Source organism: Equus asinus, chromosome 2 (assembly GCF_041296235.1).
Source record: "Equus asinus isolate D_3611 breed Donkey chromosome 2, EquAss-T2T_v2, whole genome shotgun sequence".
NCBI classification, from domain to species: Eukaryota; Metazoa; Chordata; class Mammalia; order Perissodactyla; family Equidae; genus Equus; species Equus asinus.
In genome coordinates this window covers 126,036,697-126,059,384 of record NC_091791.1, presented here as the reverse complement: position 1 = coordinate 126,059,384, position 22,688 = coordinate 126,036,697, and the positions used below count along the sequence as shown (strand labels likewise).

The 22,688-nt window shown below is 47.8% G+C and overlaps 1 protein-coding gene and 1 pseudogene across 1 annotated transcript; both read left to right on the top strand.

Moving 5' to 3' along the window:
* The first annotated feature begins 9,115 nt into the window (after nt 1–9,115).
* On the top strand, nt 9,116–12,597 carry LOC106831253 (actin-related protein 2/3 complex subunit 1A-like; annotated as a pseudogene).
* Nucleotides 12,598–15,682: 3,085 nt separating this feature from the next.
* CYP1A2 (cytochrome P450 family 1 subfamily A member 2) lies at nt 15,683–22,240 on the top strand. Its single transcript, XM_014841351.3, has 7 exons — nt 15,683–15,808; nt 16,895–17,734; nt 18,295–18,415; nt 18,865–18,954; nt 19,223–19,346; nt 20,484–20,570; nt 21,545–22,240. Exons 2-7 carry the CDS (start codon nt 16,904–16,906, stop codon nt 21,840–21,842), a joined length of 1,551 nt encoding a protein of 516 aa, XP_014696837.1. The 5' UTR covers nt 15,683–15,808; nt 16,895–16,903; the 3' UTR covers nt 21,843–22,240.
* The last annotated feature ends 448 nt before the right edge of the window (nt 22,241–22,688 follow it).

Sequence of the window (22,688 nt, the reverse complement as noted above, 5' to 3'; positions counted from 1 at the left end):
ATAATTATTAAAAGTGCCCTCTTTCACACTCAAAAGAGTCCTGGCTTGGATAACAAATCATATGGTCACCCCAGTGATAGTGGACATCTGAGGGGTTTTGTGTGCCCAGCATCCATCATCTCTTCTTCTGGCAATACCACTTTGATTGTCCTTTGGGGACTACCCCACCTCGACTCTCAGCCAGTACATTTGGTGGAGCTGATCCCACCCTAGGCTACCAGGCCGGCACATGACCCAAACTAGACCAATGAGAACTCTACGAAGGTTTTTATGAAGCTGTTAGAAAAGAGAGGTTCTCTTTCTCCAGGAGTGGCTACACTGGTTAGAAAATGTCTGGACCCACCAGTGGCCATTTTTTTTAAGAAAGCCTACTTTAGAATGATGCCCATTCAGGGGAAAGCAGAACTGGGAGGTGAGGGGAGGGAGAGAGGGATGAAACTGATAACATTGAGCACCTAGATCCAGTTATTCCTGAAGCAAATGAGATTTACCCATAGAACATCTCTGTTACGCGAATCAACATCACCATACCTCCCCTTCTCTTCCTTTCCCCTTCTTCTTCACTTCTTCCTCTTTCTCTTCTTCTTCCTCCTGCGTCCCTTTCTCCTTCTCTTCTTCTACTAGGAGTTGGGTTTGGCGACTTGTAGCTGAAAGAACTGTGACCTAAACCTGCCAGCCAGAGAGGCTTACCCAGCAGTGCTCTCTGCATGCTGAAACCTAGGCCCTTAAGACAGGCCTGGGCAGGCAGAATGGAATCCTAAGTTACTCCTGTCCAATAGTTTCCCACTGGTCTGCCCCTGTGCCCCAAATGCCACCATTAGCACCACTGTGGGAGGCTAATTTTATCTCCAGAAGACCCCATGACAGTGTGGAGGAGTTGTTGGCTGGTAGTGCCTGGAGAGAACCCATGTGAATGGCAGAGGTCATCAGATGAGTCTGTGCCACCTCGCCATGCCAGGAGCAGAGCTCACCACCCTGTCAGCTAGAGGCCCTTTTGCTGGGGATGCCCTGGGAAGAAAGAGGCCGTGGCCAAGTTCCCGGTGCGCCCCAAACTCTCCCTGCTCCTAGCTAAGGAAGAGAAGCCATTCTTTCCCCCAAGTTTGGGACAGGCTAAGTGGAAGTTTTCAGAAGGAAGTTTATGAGACATCTCAGGGAAACAGTCCTTACAATGGCCTGCATCCCCTTCCAGATGTGGCTCCCATTATATCTCCCACCTCCTTGCCTGTTACTCTCCCTCCCCCTGGCTCATTCCTCTCCAAGCACAAAAGACTCCTTGATGCTCCTAAGACACTCCAGGCAAGTCTCTGCCTAAATCCATCAGGGTCAGTCCCCGCAGGGCAGAGGGCCCCTTCAAACCAGTCACTGAAGAGGATTAAATACAGGAACCATTTACAGAGGTATGGGCAAGGTCTAGGGGAGCCAGCAAGGGACAGTGTGGCCCCAAGGCCTACAACAGCAGGGCCAGAAGTGGTGAGGGGAAAGAGCACAAAACAGACCCCAGAGAAGGTGGCCATGGAGAAACTGTGGAGAGGCGCTGTGGCCTTCAGTAGAGAGTTGCAGCTAGCACACAAAGACCCTACAGTTAGAGAGCCTAAATTCTCTGACCTCACTCTTTTCATGCCCTCGAATGTCCTGTTGGTGTCTTTTGGGGACTGAACCTAACTGGAAGCCAGAGAGCAAGGGGCCCATTACCGCAGCCCATAGAAGTCAACCTCCCAGGACTGAGAGTAGAGAGGGACGGAGAGTGTATCTGAAGAGGCAAGCGGAAGACATCCTGCACTCTGCCTCAGGACCTTTGCACTTGCTGTTCCCTCCACCTAGAAACTCTCCCTAAATTCTCTTATCTTGCTTCCTTGAATATCACCTTCTCAATATGCCTTTCTTGGCCATCCTATGTAAAACTGTTACCCTGACTCATAGTCTCTATCCCTGTTCTTGACTTGATTTTTGTTTGTAACACTTAGGAACTTCAAATATACAATGTATTTTACTTATTTATGTTGTGTATGATCTCTCTCCCTCAACTAGAATGCAAGCTCCAGCAGAGCAGGGACTTTTGTCTGTTTTGATCAATGCTTCATCAAGAGCAAACTGGCACACTGTGGATGCTAAATGAATATTTGTTAAATAAATTAATGGAAACATGTCAAACCCCTAAATAGGAAAATACACTAGGTTTGAAATGGCAGAGGCCTGGTGAAATTGTAGGTCTTGGTAGGCAGGGCACCAGGTCTCAGATGGTCAGCTCAATGGATCACTGCAGCCCGATCCTTTCTTCAGCACCCACTGGGTGAGTGCTGCCGGAAGACAGGTGACTAGGCACAGTACTGCCTTAAGAAGCTCATCTCAGTCTGGCCTGGCTCAGGCATCCTACCTTACGCCACTTTCACTCCTGTCCAGGGCCAGCATCTAGGCTAGGCCTCGCTGCTAACCACATGGCCATGGTCACCAGAAGTCCCCAACCTCTTTCAGTGTCAAAGCCTCCTGGTTCCTCTTAACGGGCACAGCTCCTCTCTGCATGGTCTGGCCCTGCCACGACCATCAGCAGGAGCAGGTTCCGTGGCCGCTCTCAGCAGAGGGCTCTGCAGGGTTGGGGCAAGAGATACGCATATTTTTTTTTATAGGACATATTTTTTTTTAATTTTTATTGAGTTAATGATAGGTTACAATCTTGTGAAATTTCAGTTGTACGTTATTGTCTGTCAGTCGTGTTGTAGGTGCACCCCTTCACCCTTTGTGCCCACCCCCCACCCCACCTTTCCCCTGGTAGCCACTAATCTGTTCTCTTTGTCCACATGTTTAAATTCCTCATATGAGTAAGAGATCTTCATCTTTTGATGGATGGGGAAGGGCTGTGAAGGTGCAGAGCCTGGGATGCTGCCCAGCGAAGGCAGGAAGAAGGCAGCCCAGAGGTCTGGGCGGACCTAGATAGAGGGCAGTGCAAATGAAGGCAGATCTGCTTTTTTCTTTTTCTCTTCTTCCTTCGATAGCATCAAATACAATAAATTTAGACCCACATTATGTATCAGAATTTGACTAATTCTGCAGCTTCCTTTATCATTGGGGAAATGTTTAGCAAGCCAGGGAATTGTGAAAGCAGCTTTGCAGGGAAAGGTTTGACCTCCTGAAGGGCATGTTCGGCCTGTTCAAGGGAAGGCTCTGTTTACAAGTTAGAGATGCCCTTTTAGACGTAAACACAGAGGTTTGCTGATCATGAGCCTTCTTGTCCTCTCATCAGAGCAGGGCCTCTGGGGACACTGCTTTGTCAGCCAAGAGCTCCTGGACATGCTCCCACAGTCCCTGCCAAGGAGGTGGTCTCATCCAGACCTGTTGGTGCACAGCCTGGCTGTCCCACCAGCCAGTGACAGGCCCCTTAACCAACTTAAGGACTCTTTCCCAACTACGCCATCACTTGTAGACACCCAATAGCCATGCACCCCACCTTGATTTTTCCTCCTTCCCAGTACCCTCCCCCAATTCCAGTTTTGTCCAGGTACCCTCCCTCTTCATTTCCAGAGCTATGTGCTTTTAGGGGAGGCTGACCTCAGCCCTCCAGCCTCAGGGACTGGGTACTGGCTGGTCTGAACCAGCCATTGTGGCCCCAGTTGCCTTGCTGGTGATTGGATTAAACATAGATCTGTTACAGGATTCTAGCCAATTATACGTAGGAGAATTCTGGTGGGATAGCTTTTAGGGAAGGTTTCCCCACTCTGTTTTTTTTTTTAAGATTTTATTTTTCCTTTTTTCCCCAAAGTCCCTCGGTACACAGCTGTATATTTTTAGATGTGGGTCCTTCCAGCTGTGGCATGTGGGACGCCGCCTCAGCATGGCCCAACAAGCAGTGCCATGTCCGGGCCCAGGATCTGAACCAGCGAAACCCTGGGCAGCCAAAGCAAATCTCACAAACTTAACCACTCGGCCACGGGGCCGACCCCAGGTTTCCCCACTCTTAAATGGGATGCATGGCAAGAGATGCACTCTTGTCCATCTGGTCCTTGTCATGTCTGGATGTGATGGCCAGAACTGCAGCAGCCATCTTGTGACCATAAGGGAGCCAGCTTGGGAGAAAGGCTGATATTCCAAGGATAGTAAAGCAGGAATTTGAAAAGAACCAGTTTATTATTCAGGGTCCCCACAAGAAACAGGATCCACTCAATCTGGGTCATTGAGGAGAGCTTAATAAGGAGACTATTTACAAAGGTGTAGGCAGGTTTACAAAAACCAACACAGGATAGTGTGGTACAATGTGACTAGTAACGGAGAGGAGCTCTCACTATCTGGGGCCTAAAGGGACAAGAAGGAGCTGTTTCAGAACCCAGAGAGAGACTGTAACAAGAAGAGAGCTGCCTGACGGGAGCTGTGGCCTACCATGGTGACTGGCAGGGAGGGTCTGGAGAAAAAATACCCCAAACTCCCTCTCTTCCTGCCCTCCCATCTCACGCCAATGCCTCCCATTGACTGAACCCGACAAGAAGCCAGAGGCTGGGGGAGCCCAGCGACACAGCTTGCAGAGGTCAGCCTCTCAGTGCACAGAGCAGGACAGAGAAGCAATGGGAGTGGATCTGGGGGACAAAGGATTTTTCAGCACAACCTAGGTCTGCAATTATCTTATTCATCTGTTTGCCTGCTTGTTGTCAGGCTCCTCCGTAAAGGCAGGAGCATTTATGTCTTACTCATGACTGTAAATTTCCTCCTAGAACAGTGGCGGGCAGCATAACTTATGCTCAAAGAATATGGTCGAACACCCACTATGTGACAGCCAGTGTACTAAAAATCGAGTGAACAAGAATAGTTTGCCTCAGGTTGTTCATAGTCCAGAGAAGGAGAATGAAACCAAAGCAATATGGCAGCACGGTGTTAGTGCCATGAGAGAGCTGTGCCCGGGGGAGGCTGGGAACCAGAGCGGGGGCGGGCTGCCCTGGAGGAGGTGGGCCTGGAGCTGAGCTTGGAGGATTTGCTTTAATGGAGAGATGAGAATGCTTTGTCATGAAGGCATCATAGTACTACAAAGTAGGCAAACATCTCTAACCTGGAAGCACTGTGTTTCCCTGAGATCATTTCCTGGATAGGGAAGAAGTGGTTGGGAGGAGGGTAGGATGTTCCAGGCAGAAGGAACAGTGTGTGTGACTGCCAGAGGCAGAAAATTGGAAGAATTGTAAGAAGTTCCCTCTGCCTGGTGGGAAAGCTGCATGGGAGGGAGGGAGCAGTGGGAAATGTGAGAGAAGTGAGTAGGAACCAACTCCCACGCTGAGCTAAGGAGTTTGAACTTTGTTTTGAATGACTTAAGAAATTACTAACGTACTTTACTTAGTGATATGACATGCTCAGATCTGTGATCTCAGCAAATTCACTTGGGTGCAAATGTGGAGCACGGATTGGAGGGGTGAGGTGGGAAGGGAGCCAGAACTGCACTGCCCAATGCAGAAGCCACAAGCCACATGCAGCTACTTAAATGTAAAATTAAATAGAATTAGAAACTCAGGGGCCGGCCCCGTGGCCGAGTGGTTAAGTTCACACACTCTGCTTCGGCGGCCCAGGGTTTCACTGGTTTGAATTCTGGGTGAGGACATGGCGCCACTCATTGGGCAATGCTGAGGTGGTGTCCCACATGCCACAACCAGAAGGACCTACAACTAGAATATACAACTATGTAGTGGGGGGTTTGGGGAGAAGGAGAAAAGAGAAAAAAAGAAGATTGGCGACAGATGTTAACTCAGGTGCCAATCTTAAAAAAAAAAAAAAGAAGAAGAAACAGTATCTCAGTTTCACTCGCCACATTTCAAGTGCTCCACAGCCACATATGATAAGTGGCCACCCTATCAGATAGCACAGATCTAGAACACTTCCCTCATCACAGGAAGCTCTGTGGGGCAACACTGGCCCAGAGGCCCCGAGACCAGGCTGGAGGCTCCTGCAAACGTCCAGGCGGGAAGTGGTGCTGAGAGCCTGCTTCAGGACAGGGCCACAGTGATGGAGAGGAGGGGTCAGACTCAAGAGGTATTTAGGTGATAGAATCTTGAGAATGTGGTATGAGGTAAACGAGAAGAAGAGTCTTCAAGGATTCCCAGGTTTCTGACTGGGCTGATGACCCAGAGGGAAGCTGTTTGGGCAGAGAAGCGACATGATCCGTTTGGGCATAGTGAGGATGCAGTGGCAAAGGGCCTCTAGGTGGACATGTGCAGCAGGTGATTGGATGTCCACGACTGAAGCTCCAGGTCCATGCTAGAGAATTGTGAGACCCTCAGCTTTAATTATTCACCTGTGCTTCCTATAGCACCTGTGTCCACAAAGGTCTTTCCTCTCTACCAGGTCTGGGCACAGAGATGGACGGAACTCGGCCCCTGCCTTCAAGGAGCCCATAGTCTCTGTTTGGGTTTGGGTTAGTTGAAAGGCCACCCAAACACCACAGCTCCCTGTGGCCAGAGCCATGACAGAAGTGAGAGTGGAATGGTGAGGGGAACAGAGGAGGACTCACCCACAAACAGCAGTGAAGGGTCTGCCAATTACTGAGTTCTGGCCGCCAGCTCGGCTGATGAATGTGCGCTGAATAAATCTGTTGAGTGACGCAGGGGTGTCCTTCACCTATCCCCCCACCTCAACCTGAGCGACACCCTGCATCTCCCCAGGTTCCTCTCCTTTGGGCAGTGAATTCTGTCTGTGCCTTCTCTCACGATAGCCTCCTGATTTGTCCTCTCCCTTGCCCCATGCTCACTGAGCTGCTTTTTCCCCACATTCTGGCTCTGGGAAATTACTTAACATCTCTTGGCCTCCATTTCATCAACTGTAAATGAGACTAATAATAGTACCTACTATTAGTACAGCAATAGTTGCTATGAAGCTGAAACAGAGATGGCTGATATTAAGCTGCAGCCCAGAGCCTGGGGTACAGTAGGCTCTCAATAAGTTTTAACGGTAAGGATTATCACTTGCAATTTCCATGAAACCAAGGCAGGAAGTGCCCGAAGCAGAATCTTCATGAAGCTCTTGGGCAGGTTAGCACTCTTACTTGTGAACATTAATTCACTCAACAAATCTGTTTCTGAACATATGTTGCATGCCAGTGCCTGTGCTAGAGACTAGAGATACGAAGAAAAGCAGAGGCTACCTTGACCTTCAAGGAGCTCACAGTCCAAAGGGGAGAAAGCATGATGGGTGCTACTGAGGAGGGCAGTATAGGGCCTGTGGGAACTTGGAGGAGGGGCTCAGACCCAGCCAGTGTGGCGATAGCTGAGCAGGGTATTAGATGATGAGGAGGAGCTGGCCAGAGAACAGAGGATGGGACATGGGTTTCAAGTAAAGGGATCAACATATGGAGTGGATCAACAGTGGAGGTAGGGGGCAAGGGAAACATGGTGACAAACAGGGCTGGGGAGGTGAGCGAGAGCTGCTGCTGAAGCCTTTGGGTGCCAAGCAAAGGAGTTTGGTCTTTATCCTGAAATCTATGGGGAACACTGAGGGATTATAAAAAGAGAGGTAGTCAAACATGATCCAGAATGACTGAAACGAACAAGATTGGAAATAATCTAGTGGTGGTGAGTATGAGAAGCAACTGGAAGCCTCATACACAGGTGGTGGGAGTAAAATTGGTTCAACTACCTTGGAATATTATTTGGGAGAATCTAATAGTGCTGATCAAATGCCTAGCCTGTGACCTAGCATTTCCACTCCCAGGTCTATACGTAGCAGAGATGCGTACAAAAACAGCTGCAAGAAGGCTCACAACAGCAGGGCTCATCATAGCCCAATACAGAAGGCAACTCAAATGTCAACCAGCAGTTGAATGGATACATAAGTTGTTGTGTATTCGTATTATAACAGACCATCACACAGCAATGAGAATGAACTCCAACTACACCCAACATTGTTGATGAGTCTCATAAAAAAAGAGTAAGTGACAGCAGCCAGACACAAAAGAGTACAAACCACCCACTGAATCATACACTTAAAAATGGTTGAAATGGTAAATTTTATTTTATATTTTATGTTTTACCAAGATAAAAAGGTGAAAAAAATTCATAGAACTATACAACACAAAGAGTATACCCTAATGTAAACAGAGACTTTAATTAATAATAGTGCATTAATATTCATTCACCTATTGTAAGATGTAACATGCTAATAAGAGATGTTAATAATAGGACGAACCATGATGCAAGGAGAAATATAGGAGCTCTGTACTTTCCGTTCAATTTTTCTATAAACCTAAAACTGCTATAAAAAATAAAATCTTCTAACTAAAAAAAATTCCAGGCAAAAAAAATATGCATGGCATGATTTCAATTACATAAAGAATAAAAACTAATACATTAGTTTTTATTAGACATTAGAAGTTGGGATCATGCTTACTCACGGGGAAGGAGCACAAGGGGGTTCTAGGGTGCTGGTAATGTTCTGTCTCTTGATCTGAGGGCTGGTTACATGGCTTTGTGAAGTCTGCAAAAATTCATCGAGCTGTACATAGTATCTGTCCTTCTCTCTATGTGTCCTGTAATTTAATAAAAAGCTTTAAGAAAATATTTTTTTAAAAAAGATAAATAGTCTATCATGTAGAAGTCCAAATAATTTATGTAGATACTCCATCCTCAAGGAAGGGGAGGAGAACTCCCCGCTCCTTAGGTGTGGGCTGGGCATAGTGACTTCCTTCCAAGAGCACAACATGGTAAGGGGGAGAGGAGTGATTTTACTGCGGAGAAACCTGATAAACACCACTTCAGCCAGCTAAGCACGACCAACATCAACTGTCCTAAGTTGGCTTAGTAACATGCACCCTTGATATGATGTGATGAAAATGATGCTTCCTTCTGTGATCTTACTACCAATAGCCCATAACCCCAGCTTCGCATGAGAGAAACATCAGACAAATTCCAATCGTGGGACAGACTACAAAATACCTGACCAGTACTCCTGAAAACTGTTGAGGTCATCAAAACAAAGATAGTCTGAGAAATGTCACTGCCAAGGGAAACCCAGAGAGACATGATGACTCGGTATAATGTGGTGTCCTCCTTGGTGGGATCCTGGAACAGAAAAGGACATTAGGTAGGTCAGCTGCTCCTTCTGGGCCTTGGTCCTCTGCCCGCGCCCACCGGAGCCTGTTTGTGTAGACTGACCAGAGCTGGCGAATTCTCCACTCCGAGCCCATCCAGACTGCCCCGACCCCAGCTTTCTGTCCTTTGAAAACACTAAGAATAATGTCCCTGAATCGGTTTTTACTAGAGCCGATCACCTGTCACGCCTGGAACAGGGATCATACCCAGACTGCCCTTAGCCCCACTAATCACGAAGTCCACATCTATAAGAAGAACGGGAGTCAGTGGGTGAAAGCTCATGAACTCAAGGAGCACAACAGACACATCACAGGCATCAACTGGGCTCCCAAGAGCGACCACATTGTCACTTGTGGGGCAGACTGCAATGCCTATGTCTGGAGTCAGAAAGATGGTGTTTGGAAGCCAACACTGGTGATCCTGCGAATTGATGTTGCAGCCACTTTTGTCAAGTGGTCCCCTCTAGAGAACAAATTTGCCGTAGGAAGTGGAGCACGGCTCATTTCTATTTGTTACTTCGAGTCTGAAAATGACTGGTGGGTAAGCAAGCACATTAAAAAGCCAGTTCATTCCACGGTCCTCAGCTTGGATTGGCATCCCAAGAATGTCTTGCTGGCAGCAGGATCCTATGATTTCAAATGCAGAGTGTTGTTTTTTTTTTTTGAGTTATTGATAGGTTGCAATCTTGTGAAATTTCAATTGTACATTAATGTTTGTCAGTCATGTTGTAGGTGCACCACTTCACCCTTTGTGCCCACCCCCCACCCCACCTTTCCCCTGGTATCCACTAAACTGTTCTTGGTCCATAGTTTTAAATTCCTCATATGAGTGGAGTCATACACAGATTATCTTTCTCTCGCTGGCTTATTTCACTTAACATAATTCTCTCAAGGTCCATCCATGTTATTGCAAATGGAATGATTTTGTTCTGTTTTGCAGCTGAGTAGTATTCCATTGTATATATGTACCACATCTTCTTTATCCATTCGTCTGTTGATGGGCACTTAGGTTGCTCCCACGTCTTGGCTATTGTAAACAGTGCTGCAATAAACATTGGGGTGCATAGGACTTTTGGGATTGCTGACTTCAGGCTCTTTGGATAAATACCCAGTAGTGGGATGGCTGGATCGTATGGTAGTTCTATTTTTAGTTTTTTGAGGAATCTCCATACTGTTTTCCATAGTGGCTGCACCAGTTTGCATTCCCACCAGCAGTGTATGAGGGTTCCTTTTTCTCCACAACCTCTCCAACATTTGTTGCTATTAGTTTTAGATATTTTTGTCATTCTAATGGGTGTAAGGTGATATCTTAGTGTAGTTTTGATTTGCATTTCCCTGATGATCAGCGATGATGAGCATCTTTTCATGTGCCTATTGGCCATCAGTATATCTTCTTTGGAGAAATGTCTGTTCATGTTTCCAGCCCATTTTTTGATTGGGTTGTTTGATGTTTTGTGGTTGAGTTGCGAGAGTTCTTTATATATTAAGGATATTAAGCCTTTGTCAGATATATGACTTGCAAATATTTTTTCCCAGTTAGTGGGTTGTTTTTTTGTTTCAATCCTGTTTTCATTTGCCTTGAAGAAGCTCTTTAATCTGATGAAGTCCCATTTGTTTATTCTTTCTATTGTTTCCCTTCTCTGAGAAGGCATGGTGTCCGAAAAGATCCTTTTAATACTGATGTCAAAGAGTGTACTGCCTACGTTTTCTTCCAGAAGCCTTATGGTTTCAGGTCTCACCTTTAGGTCTTTAATCCATTTTGAGTTTATTTTGGTGAATGGTGAAAAAGAATGGTCAATTTTCATTCTTTTACATGTGGCTTTCCAGTTTTCCCAGCACCATTTGTTGAAAAGACATTCTTTTCTCCATTGTATGTCCTCAGCTCCTTTGTCAAAGATAAGCTGTCCATAGATGTGTGGTTTTATTTCTGGGCTTTCAATTCTGTTCCATTGTTCTGTGCACCTGTTTTTGTACCAGTACCATGCTGTTTTGATTACTGTAGCTTTGTAATATGTTTTGAAGTCAGGGATTGTGATGCCTCCCATTTTGTTCTTTTTTTCTCAGGATTGCTTTAGAAATTCGGGGTCTTTTGTTGCCCCATATGAATTTTAGGATTCTTCGTTCTAATTCTGTAAAGAATGTCATTGGGATTCTGATTGGGATGGCGTTGAATCTGTAGATTGCTTTAGGTAGAATGGACATTTTAACTATGTTTATTCTTCCAATCCATGTGCATGGAATGTCTTTCCATCTCCTTATGTCGTCATCCAATTCTCTCAGAAAGGCCTTGTAATTTTCATTATATAGGTCCTTCACTTCCTTAGTTAAGTTTACCCCAAGGTATTTTATTCTTTTTGTTGCGATTGTGAATGGTATTGTATTCTTGAGTTCTTTTTCTGTTGGTTCATTACTGGAGTATAGAAATGCTACTGATTTATGCAAATTGATTTTATACCCTGCAACTTTGCTGTAGTTGTTGATTACTTCTAACAGTTTTCCAATGGATTCTTTGGGGTTTTCTATATATAAGATCATGTCGTCTGCAAACAGCAAGAGTTTCACTTCTTCCTTCCCTATTTGGATTCCTTTTATTCCTTTTTCTTGCCTGATTGCTCTGGCCAGGACCTCCAGTACTATGTTAAATAAGAGTGGTGATAGAGGGCATCCTTGTCTCGTTCCTGTTTTCAGGGGGATGGGGTTCAGTTTTTGCCCATTGAGTATGATGTTGGCTATGGGTTTGTCGTATATGGCCTTTATTATGTTGAGGTAGTTTCCTTCTATGCCCATTTTGTTCAGAGTTTTTATCATAAATGGCTGTTAGATCTTGTCAAATGCCTTCTCAAATGCAGAGTGTTTTCTGCCTACATTAAAAAAGTAGATGAAAAGCCAGCCGTACCCCCTGGGGCAGCAAGATGCCTTTTGGTCAGCTGATGTCAGAGTTTGGTGGCAGTGGCACTGGTGGCTGTGTGCACGGGGTCAGGTTTTCCAGTGGGAGCCGCCTGGCCTGGGTCAGCCACGATAGCACCGCATCTGTTGCTGATGCCTCAAAAAGCGTACAGATCTCAACTCTAAAGACAGAGTTCCTGCCCCTCCTGAGTGTATCATTTGTTTCGGAGAATAGTGTTGCAGCTGCTGGCCATGACTCCTGCCCAGTGCTCTTTAACTACTATGACCGTGGTTGCTTGACCTTCGTCTCCAAGCTAGACATTCCAAAACAGAGCATCCAGCACCACGTGTCTGCCATGGAACACTTCTGCAACATGGACCAGAGGGCCACGACTGAGGACCGCAACACAGCCTTGGAGACGCTACACCAGAACAGCATCACTCAAGTGTCTATTAACGAGGTGAACAAGCAAGATTGTCGCAAATTTTGCATGACTGGCATCGATGGAGCCATGATAATTTGGAATTTCAAGACCTTAGAGTCTTCTATCCAGGGCCTTCGGATAATGTGAAGCTGAGTGAGCCTCCCTGATCGTGTGGCAAACTGACACACCGAAGTGACGGCAGCCCCGCCCGCCATTTGCATGATGGCAGCGTGAGCCAGCCGCAAGGAAATACTGAAGACACATCGTGTGTTTTTGTTTGAATATAATTGGTGAAAGTGTTAGTTTTTTTTGTTTTTAGCCTTTTTTTTTTTTTTAAGATTTTTTATTTTATTTTTTCTCCCCAAAGCCCCCCAGTACACAGTTGTATATTCTTCGTTGTGGGTCCTTGTAGTTGTGGCATGTGGGACGCTGCCTCAGCGTGGCTCGATGAGCAGTGCCATGTCCGCGCCCAGGATTCGAACTGACGAAACACTGGGCCGCCTGCAGCGGAGCGCGCGAACTTAACCACTCGGCCACGGGGCCAGCCCCGAAAGTATTAGCTTTTTAAAAGCAGCAGTGACTTGGGGTTTTTTTTGTTTTTTGTTTTTGCCTTTTCATTCCATTCTTGACCAAAGCTTCTCTTTAAGTAGTTTATTATGGAAAATTGTCACACTAAGTAAAAGGGTGGGGAGGTATGTAAATTATCTACTAAAAATTAAGTTAAAATGCTGGAAAAAAAAAAGGACATTAGGTAAAAACTAAGGACATCTGAATAAAGTGTGACTTTAGTTAATTAAAGAAAGAGAGGGTGTAAGAAAGAAAGGAAAAGAGAGGTTGTCCATTTTCTATAAAATTCAGCCTAACCTCGAACCTTGATACTTTTTATCGAGAGAGCTGAACCCTGTGGAGGTACGGTTAGAAAACAGCTTTTCTTTCCTCTCATCCGTGGTTTTCAAACAGGTTCTGTCAGTGTCGGGTTCCCAGTCGTTGTCCCTTGACATTTTCACAGGTTGACCCCACAGCTTTCTCATTTTCAGAAATTAAAAAGCCCAGTCTAGTCTAAATCAAAATTGGCTTCTCACACCCAATTTAAAGTGGGTCCCCATCTTCCTCTCAGATGTGACCCTGTGGGAAGGGGAGAGGCGTGCTCTTTTTCTGCTCTTCTTTCTTCCCCTCCCCCCTCCTGATGCTCCCACAGGGCAGGGAAAGCAGGGCACTGGGAGAAGAGCCAATCTCTTTTAATTCGACTGGAGCTGTTTATCTTCTCAGCTATGGACACCCTGGTGTGGAGTAGATGTTCTACTGCCAGCTTTTCATTGAGTGCCTTTGAGTCCCAACAGTGTCCCCCACGTCACACAGTTCCTAACGTAGTTGACGGACTCTCTAGATGAACTTTTGCTCACCCCCAGCTCAATCCCACAGGATATGCCCTGTAGTCTGTCACTGCTGGTGTCCCCTCCCCTCTGCAGTGAGGTGCCATGCATGCAGCTTAAGTCCATTCCCTTCAGCATGTCCGCCTGCCTTAGGAGACTCACGTTCTGTAAGGTAACCAACTCTGGCCCTGCAGGCTGCCCTCTGCTGCCTCTGCCATCACAGGCTGCTCCACTCAGTCTCTGTGTCCATGGATTTCCCCCAGACCCGAGGACACATGTCAAGCAGGTGCACTGCATAGTGGTCCAGAGCACAATCTTCTAAAGTTTCGAGTCCCAGCTCTAACATACTGCTATGTGACCTAGAATAAATTACACAACTTCTTTCCACCTTTATTACCCTATTGTAATATGAGAATAGTATTAATTTCTGTCTCATAGGATGACTGAGAATGTTTTTTGTTAATACGTATAAAGCTCCTAAAACAACACTGGGCCCATAAGAATTGAGCGCTGTGCAGTGTGTGATAATAACACACATGCCAGACAAAGAGAACAGATTAGTGGCTACCGGGGGAAAGGTGGGGTGGGGGGTAGGCACAAAGGGTAAAGGGGTGCATCTATAACACAAGTGACAAACAATAATGTACCGCTGAAATTTCACAAGATTGTAACCTATCATTAACTCAATAAAAATTAAAAAAAAAAATAACCACATGCCACAGTCTCCCTCACCACGCTCTACCCCACCTGGACTCCTGGCTGGGGAGAGAGATACCATTCTCCCTTCCTTGCAGGTATCCCACTCCCAAAGTTTTGGTCTCCTGGGACTCCCTTCACTTGGCTCTGTGACATTGGGGGGGCGGGGGGGGGTCCTCCTTCCTTCCCCAGGGGGAGGAGAGAACCACTGTGGGACTCCTCACCAAGAATCAGCCCTTTACCTTAAAGCTCTCTTTCACACAGTGAACGCCCACATACCATCATGTAGGTTCAGATTGCTGACATCTGTCTTATCTACTCTCCCTCTCTCCTCTCTATATAGATACATAGTTAGATGTACATTTTTAAAGTGAACTATTTAAAAGTTACAGAACTCATGACCTTTCACCCCTAAACCCTACAGCATTGATCTCCTAAGAATGTTCCCTAAAATATTCTCCCACAAGACCATTATACTACGTTCACACCTAAGAAAATTAGCATTAATTCCATAATATCATCCAATCTCTAATCCTTGGCCATGTGTCTTCAATTGTCCCAAAAATGTCTTTTGTAGCTTAAAAAAAATTTTTTTTAAATCCAAGATCCAATCAAGGTTCACATATTGCATTTGATTGTTATGTCTTTAGTCTCTTTGCTCTGAAAAAGACCTTTGTCATTTTTTTTTTTATGACATTGACCATTTTGAAGCGTCCAAGCCAGTTGCCTCGAGGAACAGCTCGCACATGGATTTTCTTCGCTCACCTTTACCATCTCTCAAGACGAGGGAAGGTGAAAGGGGACTTGTCTTTGGAATGCAGAATTCTCATCATCTCTTGCTGAAGTGCCAGGTGGCTGGGACCATGACCTTTCCTTACCTGCTTTCACAAGTTGTCAGAGAGGCACTGCCGAACACTCTTCCGCAGAGGAGTGGGAGCCTCCTCCCCTGATCAGCCTGGACTTGATGCCCATGCAGGGTCCCTCCTCCCGGGCACAGCAGGAAAAAAGGCTGGACCAGCCCAAAGGCCTTTCGCTCCCAGCAGCCTGCCCTGCCCTTGAGAGAAATAAGCCCCGCACCCTCTCCACCCCCCCTCACCCCGACCCTGGACCCTGAAAGGAGCTGAGCATTCCTCCCCCAGAGACACAGCACCTATCCCCAAAGAGCTGCCCCTGGGCTGTGGGTAGTAGGTGGAGCCGAGGGATCATGGCCCAAGGCCAAAGACTGATCCTTTCATCTTTACCAGTGACTTTGATATCAGGTGACCAGCACAGCCAGGCCAATCTGATAGGGGGTGGTGTTCATAAAAGGCCCCCTCACCTGGAGCCAGAAGCTCTGTACCGGTCCCCACAATCCTGCTGATCTCAGGCACTTGCCTCCACAGGTACCTTTCCTGGGCCCATTTCCCAGTCCCTGGGATCTCCCACCATGTATTCTGGGGGCCAGTAGGGATGGAGGATGGGGGACCCTGGGTCAGGTGTAGGAGGCCTGAGTTCTAGTCCTTGTTGCCTTGCTCCAGTCCTCAGTTTCTCAATTTTTTTTTTTTTAAAGATTTTTTTTTTATTTTTTTCCTTTTCCTCCCCAAAGCCCCCCGGTAGATAGTTGTGTATTCTTCGTTGTGGGTTCTTCTAGTTGTGGCATGTGGGACGCTGCCTCAGCGTGGTCTGATGAGCAGTGCCATGTCCGCGCCCAGGATTCGAACTAACAAAACACTGGGCCGCCTGCTGCAGAGTGCGCAAAGTTAACCACTCGGCCACGGGGCCAGCCCCAGTTTCTCAATTTTTAAATGAGCAACTTGGACTGGGCCATCTCCAAAGATCGTTAGTCTGACTGGAGTGGAGAGATGGGGATGGGTCCCCACCTGGCATGAGGCCCTGGCTACAGCCGAACCTCAGCCTCCAAGACTGTGAGGTGAGGGGTACTCATCCTCAGGGGAAGCGCCCTCCTTGGTCTTGAAAAAGAATGCCCTGGGGGAGGGGGCATCATGAGCCATTTGCATCAGCCCTGGGACCTTGGCCCCTCAGCATTGCTGGGAGGGATCGGCTTCCTGTTCCCCGGGTATGAGGAGGTATCAGCAGGCAGCCAGCACTGTCAGGGACCCTTCAGCACAATGCCCAGCATACACCTTGTGCTGGGGGCTGGCGGGGGTGCTTCCCTGTTTTGAAGCGGTCACTTGGCTCTACTCCAGCCTCAGAATTGGAAACTGAGGTGATGGGCAGAGGGGAGGCCGGGGCTGAATTTAGATGCTCAAGTTGGGAATCTTGAGGCTTCTTTCCAGCCCTCAGGTTCAGTGCTGAGCTAAGGGTGAGCTCCTGGAAGTAGGACCCATGGTGGATGTATCTTATGCTTTCTGGCGTCCAGCTGGGAGCCAAGCACAGAACAGTACCAGGGTTTACTGACTGAGTAAATGAATGAATGAATGGCTCTATCTCTACTCTCAGCTTTGCTCCTCCTTCTTCTTCCCCTGTAGCTGATACAGATGATGTTGTCCCAGCTCAGCCCCTTCTCGGCCACAGAGCTTCTCCTGGCCTCCATTATCTTCTGTCTGGTATTCTGGGTGGTCAGAGCTTGGCAGCCCCAGATCCCCAAAGGCCTGAAGAGTCCACCAGGGCCCTGGGGCTGGCCCTTCTTGGGGCATGTGCTGACCCTAGGGAAGAACCCACATCTGGCTCTGTCGAGGCTGAGCCAGCGTTATGGGGATGTGATGCAGATCCGCATTGGCAGCACACCTGTGCTGGTACTCAGCGGCCTGGACACCATCCGGCAGGCCCTGGTGCGGCAGGGCGATGATTTCAAGGGCCGGCCTGACCTCTACAGCTTCACTCTGATCACTAACGGCCAGAGCATGACCTTCAACCCAGACTCTGGACCAGTGTGGGCTGCCCGCCGGCGCCTGGCCCAGAACGCCCTCAACACCTTCTCCATCGCCTCAGACCCAGCTTCCATGTCCTCATGCTACTTGGAGGAGCATGTGAGCAAGGAGGCCGAGGCCCTCCTCAGCAGGTTGCAGAAGCTGATGTCAGTGGCTGGGCGCTTCGACCCCTACAGCCAAGTGGTAGCGTCCGTGGCCAATGTCATTGGTACCATGTGCTTCGGGCAGCACTTCCCCCACAGCAGCGAGGAAATGATCAGCCTTGTGAGAAGCAACCATGAGTTCGCGCAGACTGCCTCCTCCGGGAACCCCGTAGACTTCTTCCCCATTCTCCGATACCTGCCCAACCCTCCCCTGCAGAGGTTCAAGTTCTTCAACCAGAGGTTCCTGCGGTTCCTGCAGAAAATAATCCAGGAGCACTATCGGGACTTTGACAAGGTGAGCCCAGGGTGTAGGTGGTGAGGGGGCACCGTGCAGAGCCTGGGTGTGGCCCCGCTTACCCATCTCCCAGGTACCCACACAGCTGCTGTGCTGCCAAGGCCTAGGAAGACCTGGGACACCTTGGGCCAGCTGTGTGACCTGGAGCCAATCTCTTTCCTTCTCTGGCCTCAGTTTCCTCATAACTATGGCCTTTCCCTCAGGGCCACTCAAAGCCCCAGAGAGATAAGGCCAGGAATGGGTCTCTGGCAGACACCTGCAATGTGGGGGCCGTTAGTGTGAGTGAGAAGACCTTTGTTCTACAGGAACCTGAATCCCCAGTTCAGATGTCACTTTGCTTCCCTATACATGAACCAACCTCCTCCTTTGGAATTGGATCCCTGGGGTTATTGGGAGGAAGGGTCAATGGGGCATCAAATGACACCTTAAGCTCTACCCAGCACTGCTACCAGCTCCTGTTGTGAGCCTGGAGGCCAGGCGGGAGTGCCAGATGGGATGGGGCAAGGTCCAGCCTTTGGCCCTGGAAGTGTTGGGGTGCTCCTAAGATTGTGCCTCCTCAGAGCAGCATCCAGGACATCACAGGCGCCCTGTTCAAGCACAGAGAGAACAGCTCCAGAGCCAGTGGTGTTGTCATCCCCCAGGAAAAGATTATCAACATTATCAACGACATCTTTGGCGCCGGTAGGAGCCAGACCGCTGTGCCTCCATCCACCAGTGACTGCCCTTCATCCACAGACTTGCCCAGCCCCAAGACCATCAGATATCTCACCAACCACATGGCCACATGGTGCAGGTCACAGGTTCAGGATTTGAGCCCAGACTATGCCACCAGCTCCCAGTGGAAGCTCAACCAATTCCCTCTCCTACTCTGAGCCTCAGTTTCTCCATATGAACGATAGAGTGTTCTCTGGCGTGTAAGTCTAGGGCCCTGTAATTCCAGCAGCTAATTACAAAACCAGTAACTCAAGTTTGTGTTGAGGAGACCTGGCCTCTCCCCTAAGAAAATTTATGGGGGCTGGTGGGGGTGAGGCAGAGAAAGACAACACTTGGTACATTATGGTGGGTGCTAGGTAAATGCTGGTTTCTTATTCCTTTCTTCTTCTTTCTTCGCCTTACCCCATGCTGCCCAGGATTTGACACAGTCACAACAGCTATCACCTGGAGCCTTACGTACCTTGTGACAAATCCTAAGATACAGAGGAAGATCCAGGAGGAGCTGGGTATGCTGTGTCCTGCAACTTCTGGTGGAGAGAAACCTTGGGGCCCCAGGTCATTTGTTCAATCTATATATAGTGTTATGTGCCTACTAAGTGTAAGCCCTGGGCATACAATTGTGCCCACTCTTGCCTAGAAGATGCTGGGTAGGGGGTTAGTGGGCCTCAGACATGTAAACAAACGTAGTACCACATAGGGGAAAGGGGACACAGATGCCATGGAGCAGTCAGTCAGGGCAGCCTCTAAGCCCTGTCTGTCCTCTGTGGCCTGCAGACACAGTGGTTGGCAGGGCGCGGCAGCCCCGACTCTCCGACAGACCCCAGCTGCCCTATATGGAGGCCTTCATCCTGGAGACCTTCCGACACTCCTCCTTCGTCCCCTTCACCATCCCCCACAGGTGAGGCCTGCCTATTGTGCCCTCCCACCTCTGAAGTCCTCACCATATCTTCTCCTCTCAGCTTCTCAGCCCTGGCCCTGCCTTAGACCTCAGCATCTTCTTCCTGGCCGTGACACCGGGTTCCTCACAGACCTCTGGTCTGCCCCTATCCAGTCCAAACACGATCAAGCTGCCCGACTCTCAGGAGAAAATCACACTCCTGACCTCAGCTCTCATTTCTTCCCTACAAGAACCCCATCCAGCCAGGCTGGTCTCACTGTCCCGCACAAGCATGATCCAGAATCCTCCAGGTTTGCTTACGCTGGACCTTCTGCTTGGAATGCCTGCTACTCTTTTCTCTGGCTACCAGAATCCTATCCTTGCCCAAGGTCAATCCCGACACAAATTTCCCCTCCCCTAGAAGATTTCTTGACTCCTCCAGCTGGCACAGCTTATTTTTGATATCTTATAGGACTCACAGAAATTTGTCCTTGATTATGCCCTGGGATTTTTTTTTCTTTTTTTGAGGAAGATTAGCCCTGAGCTAACTACTGCCAATCCTCCTCTTTTGCTGAGGAAGCCTGGCCCTGAGCTAACATCCATGCCCATCTTCCTCCACCTTACACGTGGGACGCCTACCACAGCATGGCTTTTTGCCAAGCGGTGCCATGTCCGCACCCGGGATCTGAACTGGCGAACCCCCTAGCCTCCAAAGCAGAATGTGTGAACCCAACCGCTGCGCCATCAAGCCGGCCCCTGTCCTGGATTTTAACAATGTCAACAGACTTAGTGAACACTTACTTCTGCCCATATACTGGTCTAGTTATTCCCAGAGTAAGAGGCCTAACTCCTCAGCCAGGCTGGGAACTTCCCAGGACTGGCCCAGATCGCCTGCTTCTTGGCTCCAGAGCATGGCCAAGTGCACAGCTGGGCACAAACAGAAGTTTAATAAACACTTGTTGAAGTTGAAGAACAGAAGCCACAGAGGGAGAAGGATAATTTCACCTCTTCTCTGCTCCTGACAGTCCCTCCCGGTATAGGGTATGGAGACCATGGTGGGCAGGCTCTTGGGGTGGGGTGGAGGTAGGAGCAGGAATCTCCTGGAGACATGCCCCAGTTTTCCAGCCCCTGAGCCTGACAGCCCTCTTCCTTCCTCAGCACAGTAAGGGACACGACACTGAACGGCTTCTACATCCCCAAGGAACGCTGTGTCTTCATAAACCAGTGGCAGGTCAACCATGACGAGTGAGTACACATCCTTCACTGAAAAATGTGTGAAGTTCAGCAGTCAGGAAGGCTGTTTGTCCCCCTAGGAAGTGGTTATATAATAAAGGAATGGTGCCTCGATAGTTATATAGCCTGCTCTAGGTGACAAAATTTAGATCCATGTTTCTCAAACTTTAGTGCATATAAGAATCGATCAGGGGCTGGCCCCGTGGCCGAGTGGTTAAGTTCGTGCGCTCCGCTGCAGGCGGCCCAGTGTTTCGTTGGTTCGAATCCTGGGCGCGGACATGGCACTGCTCACTGAACCACGCTGAGGCAGCATCCCACATGCCACAACTAGAAGGACCCACAACGAAGAATATACAACTATGTACTGGGGGGCTTTGGGGAGAAAAAGGAAAATAAAAAAATAAATAAATAAAATCTTAAAAAAAAAAAAAAAGAATCGATCAGGCAATTGGTAATAGATTATGGCTCCCCATCCTCCAAGATTCCACTTTGGTAGGTAAGGTGGGAGTACCTGCAGTGATTCTGATGTGAATGGCTGAGGGACCTCTCTTTGGAAATCCCACTTTAGTCTATAGGTAGGGGGATCATATAATTTATCACCCAAACTGGGGCACTTCTGAGTGTGAAAAGGGATGCCATCAATAATTAATATGAAACAATGGCATAAGTTGGTATATACTGTTGATTTCCCTTGTATATTGAGTAGGATAAAGACAAATATGTTTTCCTTCTTTTAGTTTCTTTTAGTTAAAGCATTATTTCTTTAAAATAACAAATAAATATTAAAAAGCACTATTTTCAAGGCTGATCATTTTAGAGAGAGCTATGTAAAAGAAATAAGCATCAAAGTACAGTTTGGTCCCTTTCCCCACTCTCCTTTCATTGCTCTCCATCTATTCTAACACTTGTGCTATCAATAAAAGTCTGTTCAGAAGTTCTCCCCAGGCCTTTCCTCCCAGAGATCCCATCTCCTCTGTTCCTTGCAGGGAGTTGTGGGAGAACCCGTTTGAGTTCCGGCCAGAGCGATTCCTCAGTGCTGATGGCACCACCATCAACAAGACCTTGAGTGAGAAGGTGATGCTCTTTGGCATGGGCAAGCGCCGGTGCATAGGAGAAGTCCTGGCCAAGTGGGAGGTCTTCCTCTTCCTGGCCATCTTGCTGCAACGGCTGGAGTTCAGTGTGCCACCAGGCGTAAAATTGGACCTAACCCCCATCTACGGGCTGACCATGAAGCATGCCAGCTGTGAACATGTCCAGGCACGGCTACGGTTTTCCATCAAGTGAAGAAGGCACCAGCATGCTGAGGCAGAGGGAAGGGTGGGGGCACCTATGGGGCCTCAGCCCTTGTTTCTTTCTTTCTTAAATAACAGCTTTATTGAGATATAATTCACATACCCTATAATTTACCTCCTTAAAGTGTATAATCCAATGCTTTTAGTATATTCACAGAATTGTTCTGTTACCACACCACAATCAATTTTAGAACCTTCTCATCTCCCGTAAAAGAAACCCCATACCCAATAGCAGTCACTCCCCACCTCCCCTAATGCACCTCCCCTGCCCAACTAGTAACTACTAGCCCTAGGCAACTACTAATCTATTTTCTGTATCTATAGATTTGCTTAATCTGGATATTTCATATAAACGCAATTATACAATAAGTGGTCTTTTGTGACTGACTTTTTCACTTAGCATAATGTTTTCAAGCTTCATCCATTTTGTAGCATGTATCAGTAAGCCCTGGTTTCTTGAGTCTTGAGAATAAGCCCAGGTCTGTTTCCTCAGTCATCAATTAGTACATCTTTCACTGCTCTCTTCTCTCCTTTCCTGTATAATCCAAGTCTTTGAACACTTGAAGGGAACAAAGAGGAAGGGACCCAGCCCTGTGGGCCAACCCCAGATGGGAGAATGGGGATCCCTCATGCCCCATCCTCAAAAGGTCGGATATCTGACTTCTCACAAGGCCATGATTTGTTTGTCCACAGCTAGAGGAGGATAAGCTCCCCAGAAGTGCTTGAGTTACCTGCAAAAGGCTCAGATCTCATGAAAGGGCACTATCAAAGAGTAAAAAGATAAGCCACAGAATGGGAGAAAATATTTGCAATTCATATATCTGATGAGAGATTAATA

Coding starts and splice junctions, on each gene's coding strand:
- CYP1A2 (XM_014841351.3), top strand. CDS start 16,904: ATGATGTTGTCCCAGCTCAGCCCCTTCTCGGCCACAGAGCTTCTCCTG. Junction 17,735..18,294: donor ACTATCGGGACTTTGACAAG/GTGAGCCCAGGG, acceptor GTGCCTCCTCAG/AGCAGCATCCAGGACATCAC. Junction 18,416..18,864: donor CAACGACATCTTTGGCGCCG/GTAGGAGCCAGA, acceptor CATGCTGCCCAG/GATTTGACACAGTCACAACA.